We start from the raw sequence: 25,003 nt of genomic DNA, 5'->3' as shown, positions 1-25,003 counted from the left end.
CTTTGAGATTAAGTAACGCAGCACCTCTTATCAGTGGAGAATGTGCACTGAAAGTGAAACTTGAAATTCCAACGTGAAAATTCAAAACATATTGGTAAAATTCTAATGTGTGCTGGTAATTTTAGGGAAGAGACACTATTCTCTCAGCATAACTACAGTTGACCCTTGAGCAATGTAGGCGCTGGGGGCACTGACCATCTGCAGGGTTGGAAATCTGTGTGTAACTTTACAGCTGGCCCTCTACATCCATGGGTCCCACCAGCCACGGATCTGTGTGGCACTGGAGCACGTATTTATTGAAAAAAACGTGCATAAGTGGTCCACGTGGACTCACACAGTTCAGACCTGTGTTGCTCAAGAGTCAACTGTGCTTTGAGCTGATTATATGTGAATGCTACACTTTTTTTTTTTTTTTTTTTTTGCGATATGCGGGCCTCTCACCGCTGTGGCCTCTCCCGCTGCGGAGCACAGGCTCTGGACGCGCAGGCTCAGCGGCCACGGCCCACGGGCCCAGCCGCTCCGCGGCATGTGGGATCCTCCCGGACCAGGGCACGAACCCGTGTCCCCTGCATCGGCAGGCGGACTCTCCACCACTGCACCACCAGGGAAGCCCCTGAATGCTACACTTTTTAAAAGTTCATTTTTATTTTTTTTTCCTGTTCTGTCCGTTGTCCAAAGAGGGAATATGATGAGAACGAGGTGGACCCTTACCATGGTAATCAGGAAAAGCTGCCCGAACCTGAGGCCTTGGACCTTCCAGATGACTTGGACCTAGACAGTGAAGACAAGGATGGTGATGGGGACACAGACCGCGAAGACGGAGAAGGTGTGTCTTTCGAAACCTAAAGAGCCCATTGGAAGTCACTGAAACTGAGCAGTAACAGGTTTCTCTTCAGGCCAGTGTCATGGCCAGGTCATTATTGTGTCTGGTCAGCACAATTCCAGTTTGATAAAATTCCTCGCTTTTTCTTTGTTGTGTTTCTCCTCTAGGTAGACCTAAAGCTTGTAAACCAGCAGATCTCTGTCACTCCTGTCATCTCCTGTCCTGTGTTTCAGTGCTGCTGTCCCAGGCGGTGCTGTCACACACAGCTCCATTGCCCCACAGTGTCACCATGTGCCCCATCTCATGGGTTGATGTAAACACCGTGCAGTCCAGGTGGAGCCAGGCCTCTCATGGAGCCCAGTCACAGCTTTCCTGGAAAAGTTGTTGATTGTTGTGCGTATGTTGTGTGCTTAGTCTGAAATATGAAATCATCATGGGGAGTGAAATGGAATAATCCCAAAAGAAATCACTTGGCATGGCAGTACTCTAGCGCCTCTGTCACCCACTGTTCAACCCGAGTGTGACTCCTTGGGGGTGCTGTCTAGTATCAGAAGCTTGTGTACGCGGTGCCGCTGAAATAGAGAGCCCCCGTCGTGGTGGGTAACCAGATGAAAGGTGGCGCCAGCCAGGCTCTGCTTCTTAGTGAATCAGCTATATATGTAGAAAGCTATTAAAAACACTATATTGGAAAAGAGCAAGTTACAAAAGAATTAATGAGAGGTATCATTTAGGTGGAAATGTAATACAAGAACCAGTACTATATATTGTTTATGGATACATCAAATGTACAAACACACAGAAAGGAATAATATACAGTAACTTCAGGTTATGAGCTCTGAGGAAGTAGGAAGGGCGAAGGCATCCAGAATCCAGACAGCTGTGTCCAGAACCATTTATTTCTTAAAAATAAATGACAAGTTTGATACACTTGTGGTAACACGTTAACATCTGTTAAATCTAGGAGGTGAGTATATGGCTCATAAATTTAAATGCATTTCTCACGTTTAAGGTATTTGGTAATTCGTGCTTAGAACAGTCTTCACTCTGTGAATCTCTAGCTTACATTTTTTTAAAATAAATTTTATTTTTATTGTTTGGCTACGTTGGGTCTTTGTTGCTGTGCATGGGTTTTCTCTGGTTGCAGTGAGCGGGGGCTGCTCTTCGTTGCAGTGCACAGGCTTCTCATTGCAGTGGCTTCTCTTGTTGTGGAGCATGGGCTCTAGGCACGTAGGCTTCAGGAGTTGTGGCTCGCGGGCTCTAGAGCGCAGGCTCAGTAGTTGTGGCGCACAGGCTTAGTTGCTCTGCGGCATGTGGGATCTTCCCGGACCAGGGCTCGGACCCGTGTCCCCTGCATTAGCAGGCGGATTCTTAACCACTGCACCACCGGGAAGCCCTCTGGTTTACTTTTTAAATGTAGTATAAGCTGCTGCTTCTAAGGCAGTTCCATTAACTTATAATTTTGGAATCTTACTTCAACCTTAAATTCAACAACCAAGCATAAAATTAAAATCCACTGAGAATCTAATAAGCCATTTGCCCTAGAAAAATATTCAGACTCGTTTTAAGCTACCGTGTACGTAAACTAAGAAGCAATTACTATTAAAAAAATGTTTTTTTAAGTTTTATACAGTTCTTTCCATTTACAGTTACTACAAAATATTGGCTCTATTCCCCAGGGTGTATAATACATCCTTGAGCCTTACACCTGATAGTTTGTACCTCCCACTCTCCTACCCCCAACACACAAGCACATACCCCCGCACACGCACACAGACACACACACACACACTGGTAACCACTAGTTCTCTCTGTGAATCTGAAGAAGCAATTATTTTAAAGAATTATTTGCTAACAAAATAACTGATTTCTGAAGTGCCCAAAGTATAGAAAAGCTCTTTTAAATAAACAAAATGTTTAAATTAGATTGTTCCCATTTGAATATATGTTGTATTTTCTGTGTATGGTAAAGAATGATGTCTACCAATTATTCCCAGTGATAATTGAAAATTAGACTGGCATTTCCTATCTGTTCTAAATTCCTATTGTTATGGTGGCTTTTAGGATTTTTTAGTGGGTTACTTATTCTTTAATGAAATGCACCATCTAAACAGTTGTGTGCAATATGTAAGTACGGTTAAGAGCAGACGTAGGCAAAATTTTTCTGTGAAGGGTCGGTCAGATAATAAACATACAGTCTTTGCAGGTCATAAGCTGCAACAGAGTCGCAAATACTCAGTTCTGCTCTTATAGTGTGAAAGCAGCTGTAGGTAATACAGAATGGATGGGGAAACACATAGGTAAACGGTTGGTGCAGCTGTGTTCCTGTAAAACTTGTGGAGAAATTTGCAGAAATATGTGGATGGCCAGATTTGGCCCAAGGACCATAGTTTGCCAACTCCTGGTTCGAGAATAATAATAAGACACTTGTGTAACTACATCCCATCTTAAGAAATCACATTGTTTGATTTTTAAATTCTGTGTTCCTTTTTTTGGTTTCATCTGTCCAGAAGAGAATCCTTTGGAAATTAAAGACAAACCAATGGATACTGTAGAAGCAGGTCATGAAGCTGAAGACATAAACGAAGAGACTGAGGCTGACCAGAATGAAGGTCAGGGTCGGCACGAGCCTGAGGGAGGCTCCAGTGATGATGACCAGGAGGAGGGGGAGGAAGAGATGGACACAGGAGCTGACAACCAAGACAAGGATGTTGCCCAGCATCCTGAAGAGAATGCAGAGGAGCAGCAGCAGTCTTTGGAGGACAAGGATGCCAGTGAGGAAGGTGCAGAGGAGGACGTCCCTGCTGACCAGGGTCTCCAGCCTCAGGTATCATGGCGGGTCTGGCTTGTCTTCGATTAAAAATAATGATGATGAGAAAAAATTACCTTCTTCCCACTGGAATCTCTCTTAGGCTACTTTGCCAAGCAGCTTTATGTTTCTGTTAAAGACCCGCTTCGGCCGGTCCCCTCCCTGCAGACTCCCCTTGGTGAGGGGGGCCCCCCACCTCATCTTCTTTCTCCAGAGCAGTTAATGCTGTGTTTGATTTCCCTGCAGATGCAGGAAGAAGAAGAAGAAGAAGGGGAGAACTCTGACGCGGAGCAGCAGGTGCCAGAGGCTACGGAGAGGAAAGAGCACGACCCCTGCGGGCAGACGGGCTTGGAGAGCGTGCAGAGCGAGTGTGCCGTGGAGCTGGCGGGGGCCGCGCCCGAGAAGGAGCAGGGGAAGGAGGTGAAGGGCCCTCTTTGCCTCGCCAGCTGCCCCTTGGGAGGGCCTCTTCTCCCTGTCCAAAACCAAGTTCTATTTAGCAGTAATTGGGTCGTGTGTGATGTTTTTTTGTGGTTGACATCTAAAATCTCCCGTTCATTAAGAAAGTGGTCGTACGCCTATTTTTATATGCCTCCTGGAACAAATCCCAGAATACTTTTACACACTTTATTTAAGTCATGTGCTTAATGAGAAAACGTTATTAGAGTGTAGCTCTCTGTGGGAGAATCAAGTTCAAATTATATTTTAGAAAGCTCCTAAGGAAAGAAGGGCTGAATTTGAGACTTCATGCAGTGGTATGGCTCTAGTATCTAGTAGTGCTTCCCTTTTCCTCGCTGTTCACCAGGTTTCTAAACATTTTAATTTCAAATGGAAAGTACCTCTTCATTCCTTGACGTAGGGTGATGTGTCTTTTGTGGCCCAGTTGGGGCACTGGCAGCCTGGAAGGAGCCCTGGAAGTTGGAGGGCCTGCTACTCAGAGGTTTCTCTGGACAACTCCCTTGGCCTCTCTGCACCCCTACTTTCTCAGCAATAATTACAACGGCTTATATTTCTCATCCCCCTTCCAAACCATTTACCGAGCACCCATTAGGTGCTGAGCATTTCATTACTTTAGCAAGTCTTCATCGTGGCCCTATAAGATAGATATTATTGTTCTTTGTATGTTCTCCATTTTATTTTTTTATTTTTTTATTTTTTTCGGTACGCAGGCCTCTTACTGTTGTGGCCTCCCCCGTTGCGGAGCACAGGCTCCGGACGCGCAGGCTCAGCGGCCATGGCTCACAGGCCCAGCCGCTCCGCGGCATGTGGGATCTTCCCAGACCAGGGATGGAACCCATGTCCCTGGCATTGGCAGGCGGATTCTTAACCACTGCGCCACCAGAGAGGTCCCTATGTTCTCCATTTTATATCTGAGTTAAATAAGCTCCAGTAAAGTTAAATGACAGTCTCCAGAGTACCCAGCTGGTTGGTGATGAAGCCTGGTTTCAAATTGAGGTCTGTCCCACCTTCAGAGTAAGCCATTACCTCCTGTAGACAAGGAACTAACGAAGGCCCGCAAGAGGGTAACAGACTCAGGTCTAGATGCTCTCGTTTCTGCCCACAGGCCAAGCCTTAGTCATGGGTGAGTTCCAGAGCAGACAGGCAGGTATGGTCACAGTTGTCCCTTGGGGTCCAAGAAGGATTGATTCCAAGACCTCTTGGGTACCCCAATCCGAGGCTGCTCAAGTCCCTTATGTAAACTGGCACAGTGCAGTGGGCCCTCCGGTCCCCGGATATAGAGTGCCGACTGCATGTGACTGTGAGATGAGAATGGTGAGAGGAGCTGTACACAGTGCAGTCGGTAACCAGATGCTTGCACAGCTTCCTCCACCTCATTCTTTGTGGCTTCGATTTCACAGGAACACGGCAGTGGAGCTGCGGATGCAAACCAGGCAGAAGGCCATGAATCCAACTTCATTGCCCGGTTGGCCTCTCAGAAAAACACCAGGAAAAACACACAGGTCTCTATCACTCTTCACCTAAACTTAGGTGAAGGCTGCATGTAAAATGTTCTAAATGTAATGGTTTTAAAAAAAAAAAACACTAAATTCCCAGCCTTTGCTGTCTCACCATGATGTCAGCCTTGGTGAGCAGACCAGGACTGTGGGGCTTTCCCAGCTGGGGCTTCCTCCCTGTGTGGGGACAGACACACACACACACACACACACAGACACGCACACATACACGCACAGAAGACACACACAGATGCACACATGCACGCACACACACACCCTTATCATGTTAAGTTCTTATTATGGAGCCTAAAAACCAGGTGTTGTGTGTTGTTGCCAAGGACTAACCAGTCTTAACTCTGTTCACTGTCCATTCTCTTTTGTGTCTTATTTTTAAATTTTTTTTAATTTATTTATTTTGGCTGCACTGCATGGCTTGCGGGATCTTATTTCCCCAACCAGGGATTGAACCCAGGCCCCAGCAGTGAAAGCGATGAGTCCTAACCACTGGACTGGCAGGGAATTCCCTCTTTTGTGTTTTAAAAATAAGGCTTTTTAAAATGGGGTATTATTCATGCATGTGATACAAAATTAGTATATAGAAACCAATCCCCTAAAAAGCTTCCATTTTATTCCTGTCTTCAAGCCACCCAAGGGACTATCCTCAGAGCATATTGGTGCTGCCAGTCTTGTCTTCTCTCTAAGAGACTTTCTGCATATGTAGTATATGTATGGATGTTTGTGTGTGTGCACCTCCCTGTGTGAGAGTGTTCCTTTGCCTCTTTGCCTTTGCTTCAGGTATAAAAGTATATCATAGAGATTGCTCTGTATATGTATTTAGAGATCTTCCTATTAACAGCTTCACTGAAATCCACTCTTGTCTGGTACACCTGATTAACTTAATCAGCCCCCTGAGGATAAATATTATGATTATTTTTACTCTGCCATTACAGACAAGGTTCTGATGAATTTCCTCATATTTCCCGCAGAGTTTTAAGAGGAAACCTGGGCAGGCCGACAACGAACGCTCCATGGGTGACCACAATGAGCGTGTGCACAAGAGGCTGAGGACTGTGGACACGGACAGCCACACCGAGCAGGGCCCGGCCCAGACCCAGGCAGAGGACGCGGAAGCATTTGAGCACATTAAACAGGGTAGCGAGCCCTATGACGTACAGACCTATGGTATGATGCTGGGAAGGCTTCTCCTTTGCTTACTGAGCTCTGTGAGTGCTTATGCTGTGTGCCCACCAGGTGTTCTTAAAAGTCATCTTAGGAGGGAGGGGAAATGGCTTTTTAAACTAGTTTCCTTCTAATAAGAACTGTGCAGAAATACAGTTTGTTTTTGATATAAAGATATCTGTAGCCAAGTGCAGGGTTTCAGTGTTCAGGGTTCTGAGTCTAGTGTAAGCCTTTTAAATATCTTTGGTAATGGTTGGCCGTATCCAAACCCAGCACTGATCTCAGGGATTCTGAGTAGTGGACATTTCTTCATAATCACCCGGCAATGATAGGAGCTGTGAACTTGAAATCTGTGTTTCAAGAAAGGAGAGAGGACTTCCCTGGTTGGCACAGTGGTTGAGAATCTGCCTGCCAATGCGGGGGCACGGGTTCGAGGCCTGGTCCGAGAAGATCCCACATGCCACGGAGCAACTAAGCCCGTGTGCCACAACTACTGCGCCTGCACTCTAGAGCCCGCGAGCCACAACTACTGAAGCCTGCGTGCCTAGAGCCTGTGCTCTGCAACAAGAGAAGCCACCGCAATGAGAAGCACATGCACCGTTACAAAGAGTAGTCCCCGCTCACCACAACTAGAGAAAGCCCGCACGCAGCAATGAAGACCCAACGCAGCCATAAATGAACAAACAAACAAACAAGGAGAAAAAAGATCTCAGCATAGAAAGGGAGTAGTCAGTCGTCACTCAGTCTCCGCTTCAAGTTCTCTTGGTAACTTTTCACTGTTTCGTTCCTAATATGTAAGCTGGTGTTGATAATGTGTACTGTGAGGATGGTACAAAAAGACTGCTCTGCTGTGGATTACTCTTTTCTCTCCCTGTCCCCACTTTTAAGAAAAATGAAGCAATACCAGTGATGGCTGCCACGCATGGAGCTTTTACCTTGTGCCCAGCACCATTCTGAGCCTTTGCAGCATGATCATGGAGTTCCTCTGACAGTCTTTACCAGCTAGGATTTCTCCATTTTATAGATCAGCACACTGAGGCCAAAGATGTTTAAGAACTTGTCCAAGATCACGATGCTGGGATTCCCATGCTGATCTTTCTGTGCCCCGTGTTATACTTTATCACTACAGGTTTTCCACCCGTAACTTGGCAATGAGGATGATTCCATTAGCTGCTCTGAGTCACGTGCCTGGCATGTTTATTCTGGTTCAGTCTCTGGTCATAGCAATAAAAACCCAGCTAAACATCCAATCTATGGTCACATGTATAGTTACACTGTATCCTTGAAGCTTCTGGCTGGGGGGCGAGGGGGGGAGTGTTAAGCACTTACATCAGTAGGTCACAGACAAGCCAAGTACTGTGTCCAAGCCACATAACCAGTCAGTGGCAGAATCTTGGGAAGTACGAATGACCAAAAGCACACCCACTCGTGATGGCCTTGTCTGCAGAGAGCTGACCTTTTCACGTGTGTGCACTTTGTTGGCAGATGTGGCTAGCACGGAGCAGCAGCAGTCTGCAAAGGACCCCAGCAAGGCTTGGGAAGAGGAGGAGACAGAGGACGCCTCCGCGGGCACGGGGGAGCAGGAGGAGCTCTGCGCAGTAGACACGGAGCAGCTGGAGTCCCAGGAAGCCAGGTCGGGGCGCACAGCTGGGCCGGGTGAGTCCTGCAGTGAGCACACCCTCCTGCCTAAGCTCTCCGACTCACAGAAGCCATTTCTCTGGTGCTGCAGTCGCGCTTGGTCACTTCTTTCCCCATCCTAACCCATGGCTTAGAGATTCATTTGCCCATAATTTCCCTGTACATGTTTCATTTGGGAGTAGGAAGGTGGAAGGTGTTACAGGACACTGTCCTTCACGGACACCCTTGAAACTTGAGTTTCAGACAAAATCCCAGCAGTCTTTATTTTTTTATTTATTTTTAAAATCTATTTATTTATTTTTGGCTGCGTTGGGTCGTCATTGCTGTGCGCGGGCTTCCTCTAGTTGTAGCGAGCAGGGGCTACTCTTTTCGTTGTGGTGTGCGGGCTTCTCACTGCGGTGGCTTCTCTTGTTGCGGAGCACGGGCTCTAGAGCGCAGGCTCAGTAGTTGTGGCGCACGGGCTTAGTTGCTCCGCGGCATGTGGGGTCTTCCCAGACCAGGGCTTGAACCCGTGTCCCCTGCATTGGCAGGCCGATTCTTAACCACTGCACCACCAGCAAAGCCCAACCCAGCAGTCTTTTTTAAATATGTAGAAGAAAACAGAATAGTACACATACTCCAGTATGACCACAAGATATATTCTTTTTTTTTCTTTCTTTCTTATTTATTTATTTATTTGGTTGCACCGGGTCTTAGTTGCGGCTCACTGCCTCCTTAGTTGTGGCACACATCTGGGATCGAGTTCCTTGACCAGGGATCGAACCCGGGCCCCCTGCATTGGGAACGGAGAGCCTTATCCACTGTGCCACCAAGGAAGTCCCCCAGAAGATATATTCTTGATTATTAGAGAAACAGTATTTTTAATTATATGAAAATATACTATATTTAAACATTTTATTTAAAGAAATGTTTAAAGAAATAGAATAGGGGAAATGCATGTGAGAAGGTAACAAAACTTCTTACATACAGTTCCATTTCATAGCTGACCAAGTGCTATTACAAGGCTGTTTTGTTTTTTAAATTCATTCAACACATGAAAAAATAGCTTTATCAGCAGTGGTATAAGTGCAAATTCAAAAGAACTTGCTAAATTCAAAAACTTTTCCTTCTGCTTCCGTCTTCTCAGGAGCGTTAGAACTGCTGACTGCCTGGCTGTTACAGGACAGTGGGAAAGGCATAGCTCTGTGATTAGACCTCTCTAGATTCAAATCCAGACTTTCTCTTACTTACTTACTTTATAGGGTGAGGCAAATTATTTGTCTTCTTTGTCTCAGCTTCCTCATCTATAAAATGGAGCTATGATGTTATTTTAGCTTTTGGTTCTGTCAAAGTTCTGCATGCACATAGTTTATTTATTTATTTGCATGAACATAGTTTAATGGATCACACGGTTCTGTGAGGCTTGTCAGGGTAAAACAGTCTCCCCCCACTTCCGCCTCCCAGAACAGCCGCCTTCCATATCAGGGTGGGAAGAGGGGGAAGTTAAGGGAGTGAGAATTGGCAGACTGTGTCAGAGAGAAAGGACACATGGAGCCGAGGTGTTAATGTGCTGGGGAGTGAATGAGTGAAGTCTGAGTAATTGTTAGGATTGACACGTGACTGTGAAGGCTGAGTCTTCATGTTGACATTATGGTGTGAGAACAGGCTTTGAAGAGATGGAGATGGAGACCCAAACTGTTAACACAGAGGAAGACCAAGACCCCAGGACAGACACATCCCACAGGGAGACAGAGAATGAGAAACCAGAGAGAAGCCGAGATTCGACCATTCATACAGCCCATCAGTTCCTTGTGGACACGATTTTTCAGGTACTAAAACATTCACAAATTACTACTTCAATAAGTTGACAAAACATAATTATAAGTTGCTTTTAAACAACTTAAGACATGTTTGTCTTTACTTTATGTAGCATCTGGTTGTTTTGGAGTATCATATCCTTATCAGTCTTTTAAGGAGTACTGTTGGTACGACGTGTTCTCTGAGCAGATACACTTCTAACAGTTAATCCCAGGGTCACCGTGGATGGTCGGTGTCCTGACCTGGCCACGATGGTGGGTCTTGCCCTTGGACCTCTGGCTCTCACATCTACTCCTCTCATATCCACCAGCCTTGTGTGAGGAGCCTGCAGGACAGTTAAGTTTACGTTGGTTAAGTAGTAAGAATCGTAAGAATCGTTGACTTAATGCCTGCATTTAGGAAGAGCCTAAATTAACTGAGTTGTTGTCCCTAATTCTTTGACTTAATTATAGTCTAGATTAATTAAAGAATATTTCCATTATTGATATCTTCCTGGGTATTTTGTTTTACTGGGATGGATTTATTAAATGTTAATATTTCCTTTATCCATTTTGCCTCTACATAATGAGAAGGAGAAGAATGGTTGTCTGGTGTCTTAATTGTGCCATTAAATTTGCTCAAGTTTTGCATCTCAGGGGGAGTTCGTACTGCAGGGAATAAGGCAACCAGGTATAATGAGTTGGTGATTCCAACCTGGGTCTCCTCTATCCGTGGCTTTTCCCTCTTAGCCCTTCTTAAAAGATGTCAATGAACTAAGACAGGAGCTGGAGAGACAGCTGGAAACATGGCAGCCACACGAATCTGGAAACCCAGAAGAAGTAAGTCACTGGTGTTTTTATAAAATATCTTGAGTTTTGTTTTTTAAGGTACAGGAAACTTAATAGATTCTTAACTCCAATTACCTTGGTCAAAGCGACCGAGTATATGGAGAATATAATTCTGAAACCTACATCTATCCATTGTTTTCTGCCTGGTTTGCCACTAGATCTGTAGCTTAATTAAAACAGAGAGAAACTGGTGTGTTTAATTCTTTAACTTCCATTGCTCAATCTGTAATGGATGTAATAGATGTGACAGTGGTTGAAACATGGGGCAAAAGTCTATACTGTGTCACTCTCTGAATAGGCCACCTGGAACATTGCCAGCTGATGTAATATGGCAGTGTAGATAAACCAGATGTTTCCTTTTCAATGACCTTGCATTCTGAATTTACTAATATTTACTAAATACACATATTTTAATTTTGTATCTCTTATCATTATTCTCACCACATGTATTGACTGCTCTGCCATAATTGGCAAAAAAAAAAATTAACCATGGAGCTTTGTATTCAGGAAATAAGCACACTGCTGAGTGTTACTTGAGAGGTTTGCACTCGTCACTTTTGTCTTTGAAACATGAGCCTGAGAGACCATGATTAAGTGGCTGGATCTCCTGGCACCAAAATTACCCATCATGGCTCCCTCTCCACGGGAAGGGCACACATTATATACTCCTCATAGGTGATGTGAATAAGGCATTGATTTGGTCATGAATTCCAGTATTTTATTACCTTATTTTCTCATTGGAACTATGAGTTGTGGCTTTGGTGGAAGAGGAGACATTTTATTTATTTATTATTTTTAATTATTTTCTTTTTAAATTTTATTTATTTTTGGCTGCATTGGGTCTTCGTTGCTGGGTATGGGTTTTCTCTAGTTGCAGCGAGCAGGGGCTACTCTTTGTTGCAGTGCACTGGCTTCTCATTGTGGTGGCTTCTCTTGTTGCAGAGCACGGGCTGTAGGTGCGCGGGCTTCAGTAGTTGTGGCTCGCGGGCTCTAGAGCGCAGGCTCAGTGGCTGTGGTGCACGGGCTTAGTTGCTCCGTGGCATGTGGGATCTTCCCGGACCAGGGCTCGAACCCGTGTCCCCAGCACTGGCAGGCGGACTCTTAACCACTGTGCCACCAGGGAAGCCCAGGAGGAGACATTTTAAACCAGGTGAATCAGATAGCAGTTTGACAAGAGAAGCAGGTTGTTCTCTACTGCTTTGTTTCAGGCCTTCATCTTGCTGTAATGACTTTGGTTGGCTCCAGCCTTCTAAGGGTAACTTACATGTTGTTGCTGTTGTCACAGGAGAAGGCAGCAGTGGAGATGTGGCAGAGTTACCTGGTCTTAACTGCACCTCTTTCACAACAGCTGTGTGAACAGCTTCGTCTCATATTAGAGCCCACCCAGGCTGCCAAGCTGAAGTAAGTCTTCTCCATTGGATGCACTCATGGTGCCCCGGAAAGATGGCAGTGCCACCTTTTCTGCTGAGCTTATTAGCACGTAACAGCTATGGTGTTGGCGTCTAGGTTGCCACTTGTGCTGCACAGGCTCTAGTATGGCGTTCCTTACCTTGTTGCCATTTTATCATCTCTACCACAGAAGTTTCTGTGAAGTTCAGTATGAACGCACTTTCTGTGACTAGTTAATTAATACCTGATGGGAGAACTGGTTGAGCCTTTGGGTGTGTGTGCTGCTCACCTTCTACATGTTGGATCACTCAATTGCTGCATGCGTCACTCACCTAGATCTTTCCAAAGATGTGTCCAGAAGCATAGTTTCAGAACACAAAAGAGAATCCAAGACTTAATATTCAATGCAGACATTTTTTTTCTTTTTAAAAAGTATTTTAAATTTTCTAAAAGGACCTAATTATTCTTGCCACATACATATCCAGTGTTTCTGGCTGCTGATCAAGAAGATCCCAGCCCTTAATAATCTCAATTGACAGTAACACTTCATTGTGCCAGGTTACTGGTTATTTGGTATAACTGGTTATAAGTTATTATTACTGTGATTTTATCCTTAATCTTGCTCCTGTTTGGTTAAATTTAACAGAGGAGACTATCGAACTGGGAAGCGACTGAACATGCGGAAGGTCATTCCATACATTGCCAGTCAGTTTCGGAAAGACAAGATTTGGCTTCGAAGGACCAAGCCCAGTAAACGGCAGTATCAGATTTGTCTGGCTGTCGATGACTCCTCTAGCATGGTAGACAACCATACCAAACAGGTGAGGAGGAGAAGCGTAGTGGCAGTTTGATGGGCCACCTGAATGTTTTAAATATGTTCTGGCGAAAAAACACTTTGAAATGCCAGTTAGTTTGTTCTGAGAATATGAGACCATATTTGAGAAGATATAAGATTTTAAAAGTTCAAAGGGGCAATTTCAGGACGTCTCAAAAAATTTTGGTGTCTTACTGCTGTAGGTCGTTTAGATTGTTGTGTTTCTTAGTATGGCCATGCTATTGTCTAGTTGCAGAGTAAGTAAATTTGTCAGTGTTTACTTTCCACTGAATGAATGTACTATATTCTTTTAAGACCATGCACAACGTAATATCTGAATATCCCTGATTTTTTTTTTTATTTTTGGCGGTACGCGGGCCTCTCACTATTGTGGCCTCTCCCGTTGCGGAGCACAGGCTCCGGATGCGCAGGCTCAGCGGCCATGGCTCACAGGCCCAGCCGCTCCGCGGCATGTGGGATCTTCCCGGACCGGGGCAGGAACCCGTGTCCCCTGCATTGGCAGGCGTACTCTCAACCACTGCGCCACCAGGGAAGCCCTGAATATCCCTGATTTTTTAAGATGTCTTCAGTACACGTTTCTTTACGTCTGTGTAGAGTTAGTGTTCTATCAGTAGTAACAAGGCTTAGGAGCCTGGGTGGAGTTACGACCCCCCTACTCCCCCCCGCCGTCAGGGACGTGGAGAGTTGGGGGGTCTTCGCAGTGATGCTGTTGCCCAGCACAAGTCAGCGAGCAGCTTCAGGCTGTGCACAGGCTCTGCTGGAAAAAGTGTAACCTCTGCACCTGTGTTCAGGTCTCAATTCCCCACTTAGCACCGCATGACTTTGGGCAGTTCATTTTGTGAGTTTTACCTTCTGAAAAAATGATTATAACAATACTTACTCAAGCTCAGAGCTGAAAAAATGATTATAACAATACTTACTCAAGCTCAGAGCTGTTATGAGACTAAGTGAAGTCATGTATGCAGAGCACTCAGTTTAGTGCCTGGCACTTGATGCATGTTCAACAGATGTTAGTTGCTACAAGTATCGTCGTCTTTTTAACTGAATTTAAATTCTGAAACTATACTGTCATTTATGCATAGATTAGAATAAATTGGTTTTTAAAATCTTTTACCCGTGAGAGATTACTTTATATAGTCAAAAAAGGGGGAAGAAACCTTAAAAATTTATGGACCAAATTTCTCAAGATCACTTTTATTGGATGATGTCTAGAGCAGACCTTTCCTACTAGTATAAAGGATATTGGGTTTCGGCACTTGTGCTATTAGCCAGGGCCTAAGGCTACCAAAGCCACCAAAGCCTCTGAGTTGGTTGTGAATAGCCATATTGATGTTGTTCCCCTGTGTGCCATAACAAAAAAGTAGTGTTTTCTGTGGGAATCTTGGTATAAAAAAGGTTGAAAGGCATTGGTGTAGAGGGTATTCCGATTTCTTCAACCCTTCACTTTGTGTTTCACAGCTTGCCTTTGAATCTCTGGCTGTGATTGGAAATGCTCTAACCTTTCTGGAAGTGGGTCAGATTGCGGTGTGCAGGTAAGAGTGCCTTTTAATCCCATTGGGAAAGCCAGCCTTTTTTTGCATGACAAAAAATAACTCCCATTGTATTTGGGTTTTCTCCCCCAAGTTTTGGAGAGTCCGTAAAGCTGTTACACCCATTCCACGAACAGTTCAGTGATTACTCAGGGTCCCAGATTCTGCGGCTCTGCAAATTCCAACAAAAGAAAACCAAGATTGCTCAGGTATGCTGATGACTTCAGATGTCTTCTGCAGTCATTTTATGGTATACGAGAGACATAATTTTTAGAACTCCCTCCTCCCCAGTGTGGTAAAATTTACAGAAGAGAATAGTCCTAAGCCTCAGCTGGTGTACCAGTGGAATAGAATCTCCCTTGGCATCCCTTGTTAAATAGGATGTGATCTCTTTTTCTCAGTTTTTCAAAGATCATTTGACTTTGCATCATTGATTTTCTGGCTCCCTATTTTGAGAGGTTTGGAACATTTTGGAAAAATGAACCACCTCCCAGTACCCTTATCAAGTGGGTCAAGGCCAGTTTCTCTCTACCATTTAGCCTAGAGAAGATGATGTGAAATGAAGCCAGTGCTTGCTCGGCATGGCGTACGTTCTAAACACAGCATATGGGGTAACAATTCTGTCCTCCTGGTTCTTGGCGTAATTTAGCCTCCTTCACGTTACACTGGATATTTTATGTTTTCTTGCCTTTTTTTTTTGCTCAGCTGTTTTCCTTTCTTGAAAGAAGACAGCTCTTTGGTTCATTTGGGGGATTACTGACTTCTTGTCCCCCAGAGGAAGTGTTTCTTTTCCTTTGGGGTGTCTCGTAGAACACTAGTGGGGTATATGCCAGGGACACAGGTCTTGTCTGTGCTTGAGAATGCCAGCGCCCAACGTAAATGCCAAGTGCAAGGATTGTCAGTCCTTTACGGATGGATTGGAAGGGACAGTTTGATTGCTATAGATTTGAGATGGTTATCTGATAATCACTTAAGTGCCAGAAGTAATTTCAGTCTCTGTGATAGTGGGAAGAGAGCTTAAATAGTTTTCTAATTGTCTATTTCTGGTTTAGTTTCTAGAGTCTGTAGCCAACATGTTTGCAGCCGCTCAGCAGCTCTCACAAAACATCAGTCCAGGTGAGCTGCGTTCTTTGGTCTTTGCTAATAACACGCTTTTCTGTTCTCGTACTATTTGCAAGTTGCTTTTCATCTCAGTGTACCCATCACCATCTTTTAAAGTGTAAGCTCTATAGGAAAACACATAAACGAGATGATGCAGAGGTATTAAACATTCATGGAATTTTTTACTCACCCGTTCATTCATTCAGAAACTTTTATTGAACCCATACTCAAGAGGCTTATAATCAAAGGAGAAGGTAGACACCAACTAGTTTGTAATTACCTAGTATATATTTGATAGATTTGAGTTCAATTGTGAATGAGAGGAGTAAGGGTGTGTGGAATTAAATGTAAAGAGTATTCTTCAATATTTTAATAACAAAGGAAAATGGAGAAGGACATAATTCAGAAACCAGCTAATCCATCCATGATTGATTTGGAGCTTTTGCAGCACACCAGTTCTTTAGCCTTTCCCTAAATCCTCAATTCTGATTGTACCATGGGAAGACTTCCCTTTGAAGCAGGTCATTCACGCCTCTCAACACTTGCTAACCTTCCTTGACAGAAGACAGCCTGCCTTTAAGCACAACAGTCTTTCACTGGAAAATATGCTAAAAATATAATATGCTAAAAATTTTAATACATTTTTATTCACTGTTCATTTTAGTGGTCCCTTCTATTTAAGTTTTTAAATGTCTATTTAAGTTTTTTTTTCAAGAAAAAAACAATTTAGGTACAAGAAATTGACAGAAATCTGAAGCTAACAGACAATGACTGAAATTTGGAAGATACAGTTCTAGGTTTCTGATTTGGGCACTTTCTTCTAATGGTCTCCTCAGGACTGCTCTTTTTATACTTCATATCCATAAACATGTTTTAATTCTCACATGTTGCTGTACAATGAAGTTGATCTAAATGTGACATTCCCCAAGGCACTACTGGGAAATTGTTTTATTGACAGAAGTTTTGTATGTTTTTGTGCAGCCTTGTCTGTGACTCACACGTTCAAAGTAATAGATCTAATTGGAGGCCCCCTTTATTTGTGCCCAGAATTCACCAGTTTCAGAGAACTGCTTGGTTTTGATAGCACAGAGAAAGCCTGCACTAATTTGTCTTACTGTCCGTAGTTTACTTATTTTTGGCTGCGTTGGTCTTCATTGCCGCGCGCAGGCTTTCTCTAGTTGCGGCGAGCAGGGGCTGCTCTTCCTTGTGGTGCGCAGGCTTCTCATTGCAATGGCTTCTCTTGTTGCAGAACATGGGCTCTAGGCGTGCAGGCTCAGTAGTGGTGGCACACGGGCTTAGTTGCTCTGCGGCATGTGGGGTCTTCCTGGACCAGGGCTCGAACCTGTGTCCCCTGCATTGGCAGGCGGATTCTTAACCACTGCACCACCAGGGAAGTCCCCGTACGTAGTTTGATTTGTCATTTGAGTTGAGTTGTTCCTCTGCTGTTATGTTCCACTACAGAAACTGCACAGCTCCTCCTGGTGGTCTCCGACGGACGCGGCCTTTTCTTTGAGGGCAAAGACAGAGTCCTAGCAGCAGTTCAGGCGGCCCGGAATGCTAACATCTTTGTCATTTTTGTTGTGTTGGACAATCCCAGTTCACGGGTGAGCGATTACTAAAAGCCACTTTTCTGGGGATTCCCTTCAAGTTGTTCTATCTGAAGAATGGCCTGGGTCTCACAGTCATACCGAGAATTCCTATAACATTCATGGCATCCTGAAGGGCACTGTTCTAGGCATTTTATAATTATTTTCTCATGTAACCGAGCAGTAACTCAGTGATGTAGGGATGGTTATTCCCACTCTACAGTGAAGGACAGAAGCACAGAGGTTGTAGGTAATGACAAGGAAGCCAGTATTCAGACTGACTCAGTCTATCCTCTTAACCACTTTCTGTGCTGACTAGTACTCTGGTGGGTCATCTCCCTCTGCACAGCGTCGCTGCAGGTATCGCAGCCTCGATGATGGGCCCTGTCCGTTGGAAACGTAGACCAGCCTTTCCAAGTACTTGGATCTCAGCAGTGCCCTCCTCAAAGGAGGAAGCATCAGTCGCTACATGAAAGATGCCCACGGGGTGGTCTGTTCCCGGGGAAGTACCGTCTCTGCAGGTCACATTAAGGCCCGGAGTGCAAGCTGAAAATTTAACATGAATTATTCCAAGTAGAGAATAGGAAATACCACTGTAGGGAAATCAGGTTTGCTTATCTACCCCTTTCCTTCCCTTTTAGTGGCCATTCTCCTGGAAGGGGTGCTCAGAAAGAGATCTGCCGCCTCCTTATTGAGAGTTCTGTTTTACTTAGTAATAAGAGCTATTTTTATAAGCAGGAATTAGACATGTGAGACCTAAAAATTGTCTGCAAAGGAGATCATAAAAGAGCTAGCCAAGGACACTGATTTAGTTTTATTTCTAAATGTTTTTTTTTTTTTTTTTGCCAGGATTCTATCTTGGACATCAAGGTACCAATATTTAAAGGGCCTGGAGAGATGCCTGAAATCCGATCCTACATGGAAGAGTTCCCATTCCCGTTCTATATAATCCTACGCGATGTGAACGCACTTCCCGAGACGCTCAGCGATGCTCTCAGGCAGTGGTTTGAGCTGGTGACAGCCTCTGACCACCCGTAGAAGGAACACAGTCCTAAGTGAGACTTTGCGGTCAGAATGTCACACTGCTTGCCGGGTGCTCCCTTTTGGACAACTGTTTCTGAACTCCCAGCTCAAAAATGGTATTTAATCTTAGATTTGATTTATAAACATTCACCCAACAGCTACAAAAAATTTTATTGCAACATTTTATTTTACAACACGATTTCAGAGCCTAGAGAAAACTCATGCTCCCTGCTGTGCCTGGGCTCCAGTGCTTGTAATAAACTTGGGGTGAAGGAACAGCAGCAGCAGGTGTCTGGGCTCATACCTCGGGGGTGGGGTGGCGCTGCCCTTCGGGCTCGTCTCAGAAGTCCTGGCCCAAGAGGAGGCTGCACCCAACCCTTGGCGCCCAGCTGCCTGCCTTCCCTCCCAGGGACCCTGGACACCTCCATGAGGAGATGCTGCTGGAAGCATGGGACTGTGCCAGGCCTCTGGGCAAAGGACTAAAGGGAACTTTCCTTTTGACCCTGCGCTAATCACAGTGTGTACCCGAAAGCTGTCAAGTGGTTAAGGCAGCTGTGGGTGTTTTTAGAGAGTCTTTTTTTTTTTTTTTACTGTGCTTCTTGTGAAAGGAACTAACTTCTCTACGAGGGGAGGAGGCTTGTGGTATGTGTGTGTGTTTTTTTATAAAACAACCAGACATCATGGGAGCCCAAATCATCAGACAATGACCCTTGGGCCATGTATGAATGAAATGGCTTTTCAGTGTCCTCCCCTTCACCTTTGCTGCTTCGGGAGACTATGCAATGATGGAAGGATGATTTTTCCTTTATTTCATTCTCTGTGCCATAGTTCCTGCTGTTGTAGTAATTTATTTCTTTAGTTCATTTTTTCTTAACAGTTAAGAGGAAGAATCATTCCTCACACTGATTTCAAGTTGAACTGAGCCTGTCTTATGCTGGAAAAGAAGTGCTGTATCAGAAGAACTAAGCAGCCACATCTTTTTTTCCAGTCAAAAATCCATCAACAACAGTTTTTAGGCAGTTTTTACTTGGCCAAAAAGCAGTGCTTGAATACTTAACTGTGTGCTGTGTTCTCTTTAAGCTCTGTCAGATGTTCTTTCGTAGACAACATGCCATGACGTAATCATCTATCTCCGTGTCTGTTATCAAGTTACACTGTGAAGTGTGCCACCCTTTTGAGGTGGTCCTCAAAGACAGTTTGCTTGTTGTTTAACCAGGTGTCCTAAAGCATGTACCTGAGGTTATATCATTTTTTATTCTAAAAAGCTATGCAGCTTATATTCTGAAAACTATTAAAAAATATACCACTGTTGATGTAACTTGTGCTGCTCCAAGATGAAATCTGAGTGTAAGAGATGTATCACTGGCCAAAGGCCTCTGTGGGGCAGGAAGTTTAATCTTCCAGCAGGGAGGGAAGACACTGACATTATGACTGTGATGCGGTCCATCATATCTACCTTTAATTGACAGGACAAGCTAAGCTGAAGCATCCCAACTGATGTACCAGCATAAGTGATTCCCTTGGCCCTGGGATAGCTAATAGGGTTCTGGAACAGACGAATTTCAGTAAGCAAGTTACCCAAGAGTGCTAGCTTCAGTTTGTGCTGTGACAGGAAAAGGGTTGGGAAGCACAGGAGCAGACACAGGAGACCCATCAGGAACTGAGGGCGTTGGTTAGGAAGAGTGACATACCTGAGTCCTTAGAAGAAGCGGCTGCGGATAGGCTTGCTCTCTCACACACCCTCACGTGGAGCTCAACCTTTACATTTGCCTTACCTTCCTCTCCACCTCCATCCAAACCCCAATCTTGTCCGATCTAACTTCTGGATATTTACCTTATTCTGTCTTCCCTTTTGCTTTCCTCTGACTGCAGTGCAGCTGGAGCTCTCTTACAATGTAGCGTGAGGGGGACTTCCCTGGGGGTAAAGAATCCACCTTCCAATGCAGGGGACACAGGTTCGATCCCTGGTCAGGGAACTAAGATCCCACATGCCACGGGGTAGCGAAGCCTGCGCACCTCAACTAGAGAGCCTGTGTGCCGCCAACTACGAGCCCACGCACCACAACAAAAGATCCCGCGTGCCGCCACTAAGACCCAACGCAGCCAAAAAAATTTTTTTTAATAAATATTAAAATGTAGCGTGTACTACTAATCACTTTGCTAGCTTCACTTAGTCATACTCACAACGTCCAAGGAGATCTTTCTGAATTCCTGTGAAGAAGGTACCATTTGTTGCTTCTTAGCACTACCTGCCTCCCCTGTCCCTTCTCTCCCAGCATCCCCACCACACTATTTGATCTGATCACAGCAAACCACACGGGCCTTGGAATCTGCCAGTGTTCCATGCATTCTTTGTCTAGAATTCTCTTACCCACTTGGCCTTTCTGACTTTGCCTAGCTCAGATAAGCCCTCCAAGAAGAATGAGCTCCCACAGTATGAGCCTTGACAACATCTATAAATACTATGTTGGACTTAAGTCTTCCTACCCAAAGAGTGATTCTAAGGACAGGGGGCATATATGACTCGTGACAGCATTACCAATGTCTAGCATGAGTGAATCTTTCTGGATGGGAAGAAATAGTATAAAAATGTCAGTTCTCACTTTATAGATTCAACGCATTCAAAATTTCAGTAACGATTCTAAGATGCTTTAGAGGAAAATAATACAAAACATTTCTAAAGGTCATACAGACCATTAATAGAAGACTCTTACAAGATACTACAGGGGAGTATTCCTGCCTAATAATAATACATACAACAACAACAAAGTAAAAACAACCTGGATGAAATTATCCTGAGGGTTATTCAGACCCTAAAAGAATTTACCAGGAGTATCAACAAATCCCAGGAATATGCATGAATTAGTTAATAAATGGTGCTGAAATTATAGTTTACAACTGGAAAAGAACTTATATCCCCATTATGCTATAAACTAAAATCCTAGGTAAACATTAACTGAAAATTTTTTAAAGTTCTGAAGGGGAGAAGATGAAATTGAAAAGGCTCAAAAAAGAACGGAAAATACATGTGACTATATAGAGACTTAAAGCTATAAAAGGAAAAGGATCAAAGTTTAAAAAAATATGGCAAACAGCCCATATAAAATTAGAATAAAAGTCTGGTTCAACATAAAGGGACCAAAGGCATAACAATTCACAAAATAAGTGTAACTAAAAGTGGCAAGGGATATTTAACTTCACTACTATTTAAGAGAAAAAAAATCAATGAATTGCTAATTAGTAGACAAATTTTGAAATATGTGGTTATGGTATTAGCATCATTCACACAATGCCTGGTAATGTTCAGAATCTTTAGAGTGCTTATATGCGCCAGGTTCTGTTCTCAGTGCACTACATACAATACGGTACAACAACAGCTCTGGGGTAGATGCTGTCATTTCACTTTACAGACGAGGAAACACACACACAAAAGTAGCCAGAAGTACACAACTGGGAAAAGGGAGTTCCAAGGATTCCAAGCAAGGCAATCAAGTAAGTGCTCAGTGAACGAACGGGTAATTGAACACTTTGGGCTGTATTTTAATTCAGAACAATCCTGTTTTTTTAAAAGTAGAAGGGATTCACTAACCCCTTACAGTTAATATAACCTAAGAGCATAAGGAGTGTGTTGAGGGGAGGATAAAACGATTATAGGGGAAAAAAAGCAAGGCGTAGGGATGTTTGGTTCCTCGTTACTAGTTACACAAAATTCTCAAAACTGCAATGGGACAACCATTTAAAGCCTTGTAACTAAGGACGATCATGAAGACTACAACGCCAGGAAAAATGCTCGCAGTAGAAAAGAACAGGGACAAGAACGAGAAAAGGAGACGAGCACAACACAAACTAAGAGAAATTAACATTTAAATTTTTAGAATTTTTCACTATACGCACTAAATCTCAAAAAGAATATACTAAAATAGTTTTCTTCCCTCACCCCCTAAATCCTTTCATTTAATGAAACTTAACCACGTGTCAGGAACTGGGCTACCTCACCACTATCTCATTCTTAACAACCTGTGAAGCAGGAACTGTTATCCTGTTTCACGGATGATAAGACAAAGCGAAACTGCCTTGAGCTTCAGTTCCGACTGCCCGACTGCCGGGCTCCCGTAGCCCGCGCAACTGCCGCCGGCCGCCTCCCGGGAAACCGAGCTCGCCCCGCCCCGTCACCGCCCCACTTCCGCCCCTGCGCACTGGGGTTCTGGCGGACCGCGCTGTCTAGACGTGATGGCAGCTTCCCGCTTACCCCCAGCGACGCTAACGCTAAAGCAGGTACCAACTATCCTCGCCGGCCTCTTAGGGCAGCTTTACTGGGCCTGAGCTCGATTCTCTACCGCCCCCTGCACCCATTCTATAGAGGGGTCTCGGGGACTACTGGGGCGGACGACCCTGTGCGCGCCCCACTCTGATTGGCTCGGGCGGGGGGGGGGGCGGGGCTTTGCGCCGCGGGGGGCCGGCGGGAAGCGCAAGGGGGTTGGGGCTACTCTCCAGTCCTGGTGCAAGAGGCGGGCCGGGCTCTTGATCTTGAGCCCGGATCCCCACTGCCTAGGTGACTGCGGGAAAGACTGGTCTGCTGCTTGTACTCTTGATTTTAAGTTTGACAAGGGAGTAAGGAGACAACGCAAACTTCTTGCCGTTTTCTTAAAAGAAAAAAGGTGGTTTTCTTTCCCCTTTTCAAAATTGAGAACCAAAGAGAAAAGAGCCTACCGGGCTGACGACTGTGCAGCTGTAATTGCCATTTCTCCTCCCCTGTACAGTTCGTGAGAAGGCAACAAGTTCTCCTCCTCTACAGAAGGATTTTGCAGGCAATTCGGCAAGTTCCAAATGATTCTGATCGCAAATACCTGAAGCACTGGGCAAGGGAAGAATTCAAAAGAAACAAAAGTGCCACCGAAGAGGTGAGACCAAGATCATGGTGACGGTAGGCCCTGACCCTTTTGTACTGATTGAGTTTTTAAAAAAAATTTGATAAATATCTTGGGATATGTCACTGAGATGGTATATCTTGATCATTGCTTTTGATGTTACTGATTTTTCACTTAACTGATAATTTTAACAATGTTTGCTATATCTACACTCTACAGTAGCACCACCCAACTTGTCTGTTAAACCACACACACACGAAAAGATAATAAATATTACAGCATGATGGTTTGGGAAGTATGTTTGGGGTGTATGAAAGCATGCCAGACATTGTGTACCCCTAATTGTTAACTTTTGGCTTTCCTAAAGGGCATCAGTGCCAGTTCTCAGTATTAGTTCCTAATTTTAACAAATAAAATGGTAGAGCCGTACCTTGTTTAACCAGTTAAAACAGTGACCAGATTTCACTTTCTTCTACAGGATACAATCCGGATGATGATTACTCAAGGCAATATGCAGCTCAAAGAGTTAGAGAAAACACTTGCTTTAGCCAGATCTTAACTACAGCATTATTCTGAAAGGTTTTCAAAGTCTCCATGTGTTTAGTTGAGCTTAGGCTCAACAGTGGGTAGCCCAAAGCCAAGTGAAACTGTCTGTACATAGAGCCCTTGAGCAAAATATCGGAACATGGAGCATGGCATATCAGAGAGAGCCAAGAAAAGGGCATAAGAGCAATTGTCTTAGCACTGAAAACATACCTTTTATTTTGAAAATGTTCTTGGATATGTCAGCAGTTTTTGGAAGAAGCAAAAACCAGTACGATAGCACATAAAAAGATGTTCAACACCATTAATCATTAGGAAAATGCAAATCAAAACCACCAAGAGATACTATTCACATCCACTAGAATGGCTATAATTAAAAAGGGAGATAATTGCAGATGTTGGCGAGGATGTGGAGAAACTGGAACCCTTAAACACTGCTGGTGGGACTATAAAATTGTGCAGCCACTTTGGAAAAAAAGACTGTCAGTTGCCCAAAAGGTTAAACAGCATTATTCATAATAGCCAAAAAGTAGACAATCCAAATGCCCACCAGCTGATTAATGGATAAGTAAAACGTGGTATACCCATACAATAAAATATTATTTAGCAAACAAAAAGGGATGGAGTACTGATACATGCTACACCTGGATGAACCTTGAAAACATTAAGTGGCCAGTCACAAAAGATCATGTATTGTATGATTCTATTTATATGAACGCACAACTCTGAATATACTAAAATCTACTGAACTGTACATTTTACAGGTATGTGAATTATATCTGAATAAAGCCATTTTCCCCCAATTTTTTCGAAATATAATTGATATATATTATTGTGTAAGTCAATTAAGCTGTTTTAAAACAGTGTGAGGTATAGGGCTGGAGGTGTACTGACCTCAGGAGACACCATGGAGCTTCCTTGGAAAGTCCTTCTGCATTAACCCTCAGGGTTGTTGAGGTATGTTCTTCAGATGTGTTGCATCTGATACTCAAGAGGACTTTCCAAAAAGATCACCACTGGGAATCTAGAACTTTGTAGGAAAAAGAAGAAAGAGAAGTTTAACAAATGCACTGAAGCACCTACCAAGAAGAAGAGGCAACTCCTGGT

At 44.1% G+C, this 25,003-nt stretch overlaps 3 protein-coding genes across 4 annotated transcripts in view; 2 read left to right on the top strand and 1 right to left on the bottom strand.

The window, feature by feature from the left end:
• MDN1 (midasin AAA ATPase 1) overlaps positions 1 to 18,575 on the top strand; it is a 154,412-nt gene extending 135,837 nt beyond the window's left edge. For both annotated transcript variants that reach the window (XM_029224342.1, XM_029224343.1), the window contains 15 exons: positions 679 to 826; positions 3,331 to 3,647; positions 3,876 to 4,049; positions 5,486 to 5,587; positions 6,568 to 6,763; positions 8,246 to 8,416; positions 10,043 to 10,206; positions 10,924 to 11,013; positions 12,308 to 12,423; positions 13,058 to 13,232; positions 14,705 to 14,778; positions 14,870 to 14,984; positions 15,828 to 15,891; positions 17,338 to 17,480; positions 18,312 to 18,575. In XM_029224342.1, coding sequence (XP_029080175.1) covers positions 679 to 826; positions 3,331 to 3,647; positions 3,876 to 4,049; positions 5,486 to 5,587; positions 6,568 to 6,763; positions 8,246 to 8,416; positions 10,043 to 10,206; positions 10,924 to 11,013; positions 12,308 to 12,423; positions 13,058 to 13,232; positions 14,705 to 14,778; positions 14,870 to 14,984; positions 15,828 to 15,891; positions 17,338 to 17,480; positions 18,312 to 18,500 — 2,238 coding nt within the window. In that variant the 3' untranslated portion in view covers positions 18,501 to 18,575. The remainder of the gene's footprint in view (positions 1 to 678; positions 827 to 3,330; positions 3,648 to 3,875; positions 4,050 to 5,485; positions 5,588 to 6,567; positions 6,764 to 8,245; positions 8,417 to 10,042; positions 10,207 to 10,923; positions 11,014 to 12,307; positions 12,424 to 13,057; positions 13,233 to 14,704; positions 14,779 to 14,869; positions 14,985 to 15,827; positions 15,892 to 17,337; positions 17,481 to 18,311) is intronic.
• Positions 16,740 to 25,003, bottom strand: part of ANKRD6 (ankyrin repeat domain 6) — a 201,775-nt gene continuing 193,511 nt past the window's right edge. Inside the window, exons 17-19 of the transcript XR_003793757.1 lie at positions 23,784 to 24,926; positions 23,196 to 23,340; positions 16,740 to 18,008 (exon numbers count right to left, since the gene is read on the bottom strand). The gene's annotated coding sequence lies outside the window, so the exon portion shown is untranslated. The remainder of the gene's footprint in view (positions 18,009 to 23,195; positions 23,341 to 23,783; positions 24,927 to 25,003) is intronic.
• LYRM2 (LYR motif containing 2) lies at positions 22,671 to 24,508 on the top strand. Its single transcript, XM_029224351.1, has 3 exons — positions 22,671 to 22,760; positions 23,246 to 23,386; positions 23,832 to 24,508. Exons 1-3 carry the CDS (start codon positions 22,716 to 22,718, stop codon positions 23,910 to 23,912), a joined length of 267 nt encoding a protein of 88 aa, XP_029080184.1. The 5' UTR covers positions 22,671 to 22,715; the 3' UTR covers positions 23,913 to 24,508.

Source organism: Monodon monoceros, unplaced genomic scaffold (genome assembly GCF_005190385.1).
Source record: "Monodon monoceros isolate NGI ecotype Baffin Bay Population unplaced genomic scaffold, NGI_Narwhal_1 Super_Scaffold_15, whole genome shotgun sequence".
NCBI lineage: Eukaryota > Metazoa > Chordata > Mammalia > Artiodactyla > Monodontidae > Monodon > Monodon monoceros.
This window is presented reverse-complemented; position numbering and strand designations above follow the sequence as displayed.

Excerpts from the sequence above, each read along its gene's own strand:
- LYRM2 (XM_029224351.1), top strand. The coding sequence starts at position 22,716 with ATGGCAGCTTCCCGCTTACCCCCAGCGACGCTAACGCTAAAGCAG. Across the intron at positions 22,761-23,245 it reads CGACGCTAACGCTAAAGCAG|TTCGTGAGAAGGCAACAAGT; the intron begins GTACCAACTATC and ends TCCCCTGTACAG. Across the intron at positions 23,387-23,831 it reads ACAAAAGTGCCACCGAAGAG|GATACAATCCGGATGATGAT; the intron begins GTGAGACCAAGA and ends TTTCTTCTACAG.